Source organism: Salvia hispanica, chromosome 3, assembly GCF_023119035.1.
Source record: "Salvia hispanica cultivar TCC Black 2014 chromosome 3, UniMelb_Shisp_WGS_1.0, whole genome shotgun sequence".
NCBI classification, from domain to species: Eukaryota; Viridiplantae; Streptophyta; class Magnoliopsida; order Lamiales; family Lamiaceae; genus Salvia; species Salvia hispanica.
The window spans coordinates 36943772-36954087 of NC_062967.1; the positions used below are offsets into that span (position 1 = coordinate 36943772).

General features: G+C 35.7%; 2 protein-coding genes across 3 annotated transcripts; both read left to right on the forward strand.

Annotated features, from left to right (window-relative positions):
* The first annotated feature begins 1013 nt into the window (after nucleotides 1-1013).
* On the forward strand, nucleotides 1014-3560 carry LOC125215764 (lipid phosphate phosphatase 2-like). Of its 2 annotated transcripts, none has more exons than XM_048117300.1 (8): nucleotides 1014-1218; nucleotides 1907-2131; nucleotides 2221-2308; nucleotides 2397-2506; nucleotides 2596-2689; nucleotides 2760-2948; nucleotides 3050-3109; nucleotides 3263-3560. In XM_048117300.1, the coding sequence occupies exons 1-8, from the start codon at nucleotides 1108-1110 to the stop codon at nucleotides 3352-3354; spliced, it is 969 nt and encodes a 322-aa protein (XP_047973257.1). In that variant the 5' UTR covers nucleotides 1014-1107; the 3' UTR covers nucleotides 3355-3560. The 2 variants fall into 2 exon arrangements, with proteins under 2 accessions (XP_047973257.1, XP_047973258.1); XM_048117301.1 differs by having other exon boundaries at nucleotides 1083-1218; nucleotides 1897-2131.
* Nucleotides 3561-6453: 2893 nt separating this feature from the next.
* LOC125212967 (zinc finger CCCH domain-containing protein 15-like) lies at nucleotides 6454-9421 on the forward strand. Its single transcript, XM_048113283.1, has 3 exons — nucleotides 6454-6561; nucleotides 6885-7598; nucleotides 8835-9421. The coding sequence occupies exons 2-3, from the start codon at nucleotides 6924-6926 to the stop codon at nucleotides 9162-9164; spliced, it is 1005 nt and encodes a 334-aa protein (XP_047969240.1). The 5' UTR covers nucleotides 6454-6561; nucleotides 6885-6923; the 3' UTR covers nucleotides 9165-9421.
* Nucleotides 9422-10316: the final 895 nt, after the last annotated feature.

Genomic DNA, 10316 nt, shown 5'->3' on the forward strand with positions numbered 1-10316 from the left:
GGAAAATATTTTTTATAATTCAATATTTTATGAAAGAAGGATCAAATTAACTTGCCTCTTCCTTAAAGTTGCTAAAGGATTGTAACGGAATCAATTAATTTTTACTTTTGGAATTAAGGCGTGGCATATAAATTCTATGGTGACAATGATGGAAATTCACATAGAAAAAATTGCCATTTTTTAAAGAATTAATTGAATTTTATTACCAATCATCCAAGTAATTGCATTGATTAATCACAACTTGAAGCTAAAGAAGTTGTGGAGTCTAAATCTAACTCACTAATGTGATCATTAACGACAATTAGAAGAATTCACTATTGTTGGAAATAGAGTGATTAATCGGCTAACTAAAACAAAAATGGAAATGAAAATTTCATGTAATAATTATTTTCAATGAAAAAATTAGATCAAGCTGAATTAATACTCTGTGTTTCATTTCATAAAGCTCAAAGCTTCACAAAACACGTAGAAAAAAAAAAATCCAATTTTCATGTAATAATTAATGTTCATATGAATTGGTGCTTAAGGAGCAGCAAAGTAGCTACAACTACAAGATAAGAAATTATATACTCCTATGAAAAATGAAATTAATTGATTATTCCTACTAATTTTTAAAATTCTGTTAATTTAAACTTGATTTAATTAAATTTATTACTCCTAGTACTACTATTAAACTATTTAGCTTGATTCTTATTACAAATATGAGTAGTATTTTATTACTACCACTAGTAGTTTCTCTGCTTTTAATAATTTGTCACTAATTAATAGAAAATGAGTTGAAAAACTTAGTTGTATATAAATCTTATTTTTATATACTAGTTTTATAATAAAATATGAGAAAGAATTAGTTTATGGGAATGTGGGCGATTGCTAGAAATAATAAAAGTGAAATGTGACAATTGTTTTTTTTTTTGGAAATGAATATAGGAGAGAGTATTAATGTATTGTTACAATATTGGAGATGTGAATTGAATTCTACCGCGTTTTTCAAATCAGCACTTATCTGGATTAATTTGGAATTTTGGAGTATTATTCACAGATAAAATAGAATCCAATCACCCATAGCTCTTTCTCTCCTTTCAAAAATAGAAAAATGGTTGAGAATTTATGCAGCAGATAGATTGCAGTAGTTTGCGTGAAGAAACCTCTCCGCGTATTGCCTTCCTGATTTTGCTCGTCTCTCTCGAACACGCGTTGATACTGCGCCGCTCTTCTCAGGTGAATTCCGGTTTTTTCTGTTTTTTTTTTTTTTTTAATTTTCAAATGCAGCTGCTCTTCCGTGTTACAGTCTCTCTTATCTCTATTTTTTATCTCTGTTTTTATTTATTTTTTATTATCACGTATTGGAGATAACTGAAAATTTGGTGGGAATCTGTTACTCCATAATTTTTCTGGTGAGATTTGTGCGTGTTGCTGCATAGTACTTTTTTGTATTGCTGCGAACGTAATTTTGTGTAAAATTTTGCTCAGTTTTGATATAATTATGCTTGGATTGCAAAGACGAAACTCGATCAATCAAAATGTCATCGCTACTGAAATTTTTGCGCGTTTGCTGTGTTTATGTTTTACTAAATAGGTAAAGTGAACTCTATCGATCGAATGTTCGTTCTCTATCAACATCAGATGGAAGTAAAATGAAATTTTACTGGAAAAACAGAAATTCACAAATGAAAACCTCAATTGAAGAAATGCGTTAGTGATTAAGGTGTAATTATGTGTGTTTATTTTGCTGTGCTGAAGGAAATTGAACTTATTAAATAATGGCCTTTGGAATATAATTTGGTTTCCCTCATTTTTGTTATTGTTTAACCATAAGTCTTTGTCGAAGGATAGCAGAGGTCAGATGAACTTCTTTTCTGCTGTCTCACAAGTTTTGGTGATCGTTTCCGGTTACAGTTTGTTTTAGGCTGTCAAGATGCCGGAGATTCAGTTGGGTGCTCACACATTTAGAACTCATGGTGCTCAAGTAGCCAGGTTTCACATGCATGATTGGCTCATACTTTTTCTGCTTGTCGCGATTGACATAGCCCTGAATGTCATTGAGCCATTTCACCGGTTTGTTGGTCAAGACATGATGACTGACCTGAAGTATCCGTTGAAAGATAACACCATCCCCTTTTGGGCTGTTCCGGTATGCAATGCCTTAAATCAGCACTGCGTTTCGATTGAGTTAAAGTAAAACAATTGCTGACTATTTGCTCTTTTTATAATTTGTGACAGATACTTGGAATACTATTGCCTATAACCATCATCCTTGTCTTCTACTTTATCCGACGAGATGTCTATGATTTACACCATACTATATTGGGTTCGACTCTCATTTCTCTGGCTGCCCTTTCCCATTGATCAAAAAGCTAAAGATTGATATAAAATTGTTTGTGTGCATTCACTTTCAGGACTGCTTTTCTCTGTACTTATAACTGCTGTTCTCACTGATGCAATCAAAGATGCTGTTGGCCGCCCTCGGCCTGACTTCTACTGGCGCTGCTTCCCCGATGGCAAACCTGTGAGTAGTCATCTTGGAATTCAGTAGTTTTAGACCCACAAACTGCGTTTGCAGCTCGTTAACTGGACTTTCCACACTTTGGTGGATAGTCTTTTCACAATGTGACAGGGTCTGTCCAGTGCACTGGATTAAAGAGTGTCATCAAAGAAGGTCATAAAAGTTTTCCCAGTGGACATACATCATGTGAGTGATTCGCTGCTATCTCCGTATACTGATTTGGTGTCTGAACTGAATACTGGCTGTGCTCATATAGGGTCCTTTGCCGGGCTTGGCTTCCTGGCGTGGTATCTGTCCGGGAAAATCAGAGTGTTTGATCGTAGAGGCCATGTAGCGAAGCTATGTCTCGTCTTTTTTCCATTACTCCTGGCAGCGTTAGTTGGAGTGTCGAGAGTTGATGATTATTGGCACCATTGGCAGGATGTCTTCACTGGAGGTTTATTAGGTAGTATTTCATATGAAATTTTTGGCATCCTTGGTTTCGTTTTACATGGTTTATGTGCGTGCTTTCTTGTACTAATAATCTGTGCTTGCTCAACAATGCAGGGTTGACAGTTGCCTCATTTTGTTACTTGCAATTTTTTCCTCCACCATATGACACAGACGGTACTCTTCTCTGCACTTATTTTCATTTCGTGATTCGTTTTCTGTTTCAAGTTAATATCTTGAGAATAGCTCTCGCGCCTTTTTTATATCCGGTGAAAGTTCTGATATGGTATTAAATTAAACGTTGAATTCTCGTTTGTGATGGCGAAGCAGGTTGGGCTCCTCATGCATATCTCAACATGGTGGCAGAGTCGCAGAGTGAAAACCGAGCATCAATGAACAATGGAAGCAATCTAACCGTATGAGAGTCGGAGTTTGAGACTGTGCAAGTCTGATATATCAAGTAGAAATGAGGCTAATCCATTTATTAAGAGGGTGCAGATTTTGACAAATTCTACTTTTGTTATAGCACTCCTATTATACTGTGAACTATGACTGCTGCTGGTTTTTTCTACTTGCTGAATTCTATAAAATAATTGAAATGTAAAAGGTGATCAAATTTCATGACTCATTTCAAAATTATCCTAACCAAATTGTAGGTGAATCTGCCAATTCATGGTTTTCACTTTCAGCCAGCTTCCTCCTCTTGATTTCTCTTGCTTCGTCGTTTTCTGACGAAGCAGGCCTCTTTCTTCTCGAATTCCCAGCTCGACTGCTTTCCCCATAACGCTCGTTTCCAACGTGAACAACTTCTCCCCTTTTTCCTGCCTTGGCTCCATGAGACTCTGCTTCTTCACAATCACTACTCTTGATTCCCATCATTCTAGTCTTTCTATAAACATGTTGCCACACATTCTTGAGATTCTTGGGAGTTATTGGTTTCTTGAGAAAGAAGCATGCCCCCTTCGCCATGGCTTCCTCGATCACACTCCTCTTTGGTTCCGCGGAAATCACTGAATGGCGAATGCATACGTTGTCAGTGTATTGATAAAATGAAATACGAGATAGAATACGAAAATATAATAGAAAAAAATATACCAATTATAGAAATCTTACATATGATGGGAATGTCCTTAATAAGATGTAGGCTCTTCATAAACTTGAAACAGTCCATTTCTTGCATTTCGACGTCGGCCATGATGAGATCGAACCGGTCCGATCGTTCTCGGAAAATGGATAGTGCAATTGTGGGCAGTTCGGTAGTCGTTACTGTTGTTATGAATAAAACCAATAGTTACAAACAAAAATTTAGAGTCATAGAGTAAGTAAATAAATGAACTAAAATGTTACCTCTATAGGAATAATTTTCCAATTGTGATGCTAACTTTAACAACGATTCTGTGTCATCATCAAGCAGAAGAATGCGAAGGCCTCGAAAAATTGAAGGAATTGTGTTTATTTCTTGATTCATCTCTGCGAAATTCATCACAATAATTTTGGTAGAAAAATGTCAATTTATGAAAAAATGAAAGACCATAAAGTGGAAAACAAATATTTTGAGTATCTTTTTATTTGTTCATAAATCTGGTGATTCTATCGATGCAATAATGTGGTTAGTAGATTCTATCAATCTAAATAAATGTTGGTGAACTTTAATTTAAGGCATTCCATCTTGATAAGAATCTGTCTGAATTTTATTATTGATTTTTATTTATTCAGAATCCATGAAAATCCAGTCATCCAGATTCCCTCCCTTCTCAGAAAATAAAGTGCATCGGATTTTTAGATAATTAATTCGTATAGCCAAATTAAGCATATCTATAAGATTCTTGAATCTAAATAATCATGCCCAATAAATTCTTGAATTTATGAATTAAAGATACTAATAGTCATAGACATGTTATAGAGTGTACACTCATATGCAAATTAACTACTCCCTCCGTCTACGAAAAATAGGTCTATTCCATTATCTCGTTTTGAAAAAATATTAATAAATAGATAAAATGGATAAAAAGAAAAGTAAGAGAGAATAATATAGAGAAGTCTCTTGTCTATATTACTCTCTCTCTCTTATTTCCTTTTTCTCCACTTTAACTATTTATTATCATATTTATAAAATGGGGGATAAAAATGGAATAACCTTATTTTTCGTGGACGGAAGGAGTATTAAGAGCATATATTAAGCTTGATAAATAGGTTTGGGCTTTTTTTTTCTCATTGTCAATTCATAGTTTGTACCTTTAAATTTTATTGAAGCATCCATACATCTTCACATGTTCATATCAAGTATGAGAATTTTTAGTATCGAGAACGTGAAAACATTGTACTACCACTTAAATTAATTATAAAATATTCACACTAGATGTAGATAAAGTATCTCGTTATTTTCTTGGCTTGGCCATTTTACTCTCTAAAAAAATGGAACGAAAATCCCACTATTGGAGAAGATGAAACTTCTATGTGAAGGTCAGTGAGAAGTTGCATGAGCTTTAACAAACCATGACATTACAACAAAAAAGCACTTTGTAATTGGTCAAAAACCAAAATTGATCATTGCCATATTTCACCAGATTTTAAAGCTAATTTAATGTTGTGATAAAGAAGCAATGTTGTTCGATCATAATCATGAGTCTTTGTCTGCTACAAATGGCTTTTTGTGTTAATTTAATCTAACTTTTGTATAAGAAAGAAAAAATTAAATTAAAAAATGCAAGAATTTGCAAGCCCACCAACAAGTTCAATCTTTCCCACAAATTAAAAATAACTTCTATATCAAGCAAATCAATTAAAATGTTTATTTCTAACTACAACGTGTGTTGCAACTGTGGTTTTCAACTAACTGCAAATTATATTGAGTAAGATTGATGAAAAGACCTGATTGAGATATGATGGATTTTGTTCCTCTAACAAACTATTTTCACAAATATTTATTATTAGCAAGCTAATAATAGTACTAATTGTCTATCTTGAGCCTCTTAAAGCTCTTTTAATTTGGTGTTGTGAAAAATGAATCATTTGTTTTTTTCAAGAAAAGAACTTAAGATAACTTGGGGAGAGATTCCAAAAATGATTAGGATAATCATCATTTTTAGAAATGCACATGTTTCACATATTTATGCAATTTGTTATTATTATTTTTGTTTAATCATTCAATTAATCGCTTAATAACCATGAAACTATAGTAGTTGGTGAAATAGTAGTGTAAATGAGTCTAAAATTAATTTCACCATATTATATGGAGTATAAAAAAGTTACTACTCCAAAATTACTCGTTAAAATTTTGAGTTGAACAATAATTGTTCAATTAAAATATAAATTATAGGATGATACATTAATTAAGCTACTTCATCTTGTTATGAATTTTCCCGCCAAATCACATTTAATATTCTGGTTAATTAGTTTGCCGAAAATACCCTTCAATGCAATTGAAGAGCATTCACCATGCAAGGGCACGCGCGTCAAATACAATCAGCTGAGCTCAGAGTATAAATTACGCCATCTTCTTCATCCTCTCCACCACTTCTCAAGTTTCTGCTTCTCTGAAAACCGCTCAATTCTCTCTCTCGCGTAGGAGCAGAAGGTGTTTTGAAGAGCAATTTGAAGCTTGCGCGTGAAGTTTGATTGCTAATCAAGTGAGTTAATCTACACAGTTTCTAGTTCAATTCATCGACGCAATTGAGCGATTAAATTATCCTCGATCGATTAGGTTTAAATTAGATCAATTCTGCAATGCGAAGAACTTTTATGTCATTTTAAATTAGATCGATTCTGCATTGCAGTGCGATGAAATTTTATGTCGCTCGCTTGCATATCACTCAATTAGAGATTTTCCTTCAAATTCAATAAGATTTCATTGATTAATCAGAAGAACTAGTTGCAATTTTTAAATATACAGCTCTCGATTTCAGAAGATTCATGAAATCTCATGTATTTTTGCCTTTTTATGGCGAAGCAGAGCACTGCGCAGAATTCGTATGCACCGCGGCTAGGAACTATGCAGAGAGAAATCTCAATCTCGACCGGAATCTCCACTATGCCTTTCAACGGTGAATTCGATTTCGATCTGAATCCGCTGATGTACTCGTCGATTTTCCCGCCAAATCATTCGTCAGGCTTCGAGAATAACTACCTAAACGACGACGGATCCTCCGATTTCTCTTCCGCTGGGGACGAGAAAGCCCTAGCTCCGTGCTTGCCCCAATTCCAGCAGATGCTGAGTCAGGACCTGACGAACCGCCACCGCATGGTGCTGACGCGCCTCCGCAGCGCGGCGAAGCAGGCGCAGACGCTCCGGCAGGAGAACGTCAATCTGAAAATGGCAAACCTCGATTTGAACAATCGGTTGAATCTTCTGCTCAATTCGCCGCCGCCGTTTCGTGGTGTGGCCGCCGATCCTCTTCCTGGTTTGGAAAATTTAGACGAAAGGATGCGCAAGATGAGCGTGGAAGAGGAGGGGACGAGTGAGAATGAGGCGGTGGCGCAGAGCCCCACTAGCGTGATGGATTCCGGTCAGGGTGGGCTAGGAGAGAAGCGTGTTCATTTGCCAAAGAGCATTTCAGTTCGCTCTAATGGCTATCTCAAGGCGGCGCGGGAGTATGCCAGCAGCAGCGGCAGCGGCAGCGGCGCCGGCCCCAAAGTTGTCAAAGCATTAAACGAAAACAATGGGACGGTAATTTTATTGCTTTAAGTAGTTACAGCACAGTGGTATATGCTAGCTTTCAATTATTATATAATATTGATTTGCATCAAGAAATTGGTGTTTTAGAACAGGAAGTTGTGACTGAGAAAAACTCTTTTATGCCATTCTTGATGATATTTAGCTGATCTCAATCTAATTGACTGAAAAAACTGTGTTTTCCTCTGTTATCTGTGTATCCTGATTCAAGTTTTTGCCATTGATGCAATTGCTAGCCAGTTTTGTTAGGATTCATACTTGTAAGGAGACGTTTACTTTGAGTGATAGGATAGATACATAAAATATCAGAGTACATGTTAAGGCTTACTTAGTCTATTGTTATGCTGTGAATGCAACAAAAGGTGTATGTGCAAGGTCCAAAAATTGTGATGCTAGCCAGTTTTGTTAAGACTCAAACTCTTGTATGCCATTCTTGATGATTTTAGAACTGATCTCAACAAAATTGATCTAATTGACTGAAAAACATAGAGTAGCCCAAATTGTCATTCTTAAAATCAATGGCTTCCTCTGTATATCCTGATTCATTTTTTTGCTTTTGATACTAGCCAGTTTTGTTAGGACTCACATTTTATGGAGACGTTTACTTTGAGAGATACGATAGATTGATAAGACATCGGAATAAAAGGTAGGTTAGGCATATGTCCTCTGTTATGCTGTGAATGCAGCAAAAGGTGTATGTGAAAGGTGATAAGAGGGAGCTGATCTCAACAAAATTGATCTAATTGACTGAGAAAACATAGGAGAATTTATCATTCTTGAAATCAAAATTCCTTCCTCTGTATCTCCAGATTCATGTTTGATGCTAGCCAGTTTGTTAGGATTCAAACTTGTAAGGAGACGTTTACTTCGAGTGATACGATAGCTTGATATAATATATGGTAGATTAGGCTCATTTAGTCCTCTGTTATGCTATGAATGCAGCAAAAGGTGTATGTGAAAGGTGGTAAAAAGGAGCTGATCTTAACAAAATTGATCTAATTGAATGAAAAAGCATAGCAGAGTTATCCCATATTGCCATTCTTGAACTAAGAATGCTTTCCTCTGTATCACCTCATTCATCTTTTGCTATTCATGCTAGCCAGTTTTGTTAGGATTCAAACTTGCAAGAAAACGTTTACTTTGAGTGAAAAATATCGAAATAAATAGTAGTAGTAGTAGTAGTAGTAGTAGATTAAGCTCATTTAGTCTTCTGTTATGCTATGGATGCAGCAAAAGGTATATGTGAAAGGCGGTAAGAAGGAGCAAGCGGTGGAACTCGAAGTGTACAATCAGGGCATGTTCAAGACTGAGCTCTGCAACAAATGGCAACAGACCGGAGCCTGCCCTTACGGAGCTAACTGCCAGTTTGCTCATGGCATTGCTGAACTCCGACCAGTCCTCCGCCACCCTCGTTACAAGACTGAGGTCTGCCGCATGGTCTTGAACGGCGTCCCTTGCCCCTACGGCCATCGCTGCCACTTCCGCCACACTCTCACCGAGGAGGAGGAGCTCGTGAGGGCCATGAATACCAGCACTCTTCAACCTATGAACTACCGGTAACACATCTTCATGTGATTACTCTTTATCTGTGCTTTGCATGAAAGAGAATGGTGTTATGTAGAAGTGGATTCGACGATGTAAGTAAATAAGCATCAAATGTGCTAGTAACATTGAGGCTTCGTTCGCATAGAATTCATGTGTCATCATTTTGAGACTTTTCTTTACGTTTAAATGTCATTATTCATAATAATGCTTTGCCACACTGATCACTTGGTTGAAAACTCATTTTTGCGATGTGTAGTCATCATTCATGCTAACTGTTTGCTGTGTCTTTTATGATATTACTACTATGTTTATGTCATGTATTAGAGTTATATACTTACAATATTAATATACTCCATAATCTAGAATGAAGTACTCCATTAATAGCCCAATAGTTGTAGCAGGCTTATGTTTTTATGGAAAATTGCTTAAAAATCATGAGGTTTGGTCAAGTTTTTGTCTATCTCGCAACTTTAAAAATTCCGCTAAAAAAACTATGAAGTTTTGATATGTTCGCAATTATCTCGTTGAGAAAAAAATGAGGTCATCCTTATGCAATATATCGCGTTTGTTTTTCAACCAGATGACAATGTTTTTTTATTAGTCGGTTAATTCATCGGCGTTGACGTTCATGTATGATTTTCCTGCCCCCATATTAGGTTCATCAAAAAAATCTACCCTGGAATAATTACAGATAAATCTAAACTCGTGATTTTTCAAACTGATTTTGAAAGTTGCAAACGAATACGAATTTGACCAAACACCATCATATTTCCACAACTTCCCCTTTTTTATTGCTCATGTACTATTGTAGTAGTATTGTGCGTGGATACTTATCATATCTTGAGCAGTAAGAATAAGATTAAAATAAATTACAAGGTAGAGATAATGTCATACTATCAAACTTTAGAAATATTGAATGAAACTACTTTCAATTTTCAACACCCCAAAAAAAGGGAAAAGAAACTAAAGGAGTTGCTGCACGACTATCAATCTACAATGGTTGAAATATACATCCAAAAAGTATGTCTAAATTTCTAAATTGCATTTTGTGGGACACCTACATATGCTATCATAGCATATATACATATACCTCCATGAACTTAGCCAAATAGTAGAAGACAATTATAAAGAATATTAGGGACCCACATCTGCCTACACAAAAGACCA

What these genes read in the sequence shown, in the direction of transcription:
- LOC125215764 (XM_048117300.1), top strand. Translation starts at nt 1,108, where the DNA reads ATGCAGCAGATAGATTGCAGTAGTTTGCGTGAAGAAACCTCTCCGCGT. An exon ending in TCCCCTTTTGGGCTGTTCCG is followed by an intron (nt 2,132 to 2,220) that starts GTATGCAATGCC and finishes AATTTGTGACAG; the next exon opens with ATACTTGGAATACTATTGCC. An exon ending in TTTACACCATACTATATTGG is followed by an intron (nt 2,309 to 2,396) that starts GTTCGACTCTCA and finishes ATTCACTTTCAG; the next exon opens with GACTGCTTTTCTCTGTACTT.
- LOC125212967 (XM_048113283.1), top strand. Translation starts at nt 6,924, where the DNA reads ATGCAGAGAGAAATCTCAATCTCGACCGGAATCTCCACTATGCCTTTC. An exon ending in TAAACGAAAACAATGGGACG is followed by an intron (nt 7,599 to 8,834) that starts GTAATTTTATTG and finishes CTATGGATGCAG; the next exon opens with CAAAAGGTATATGTGAAAGG.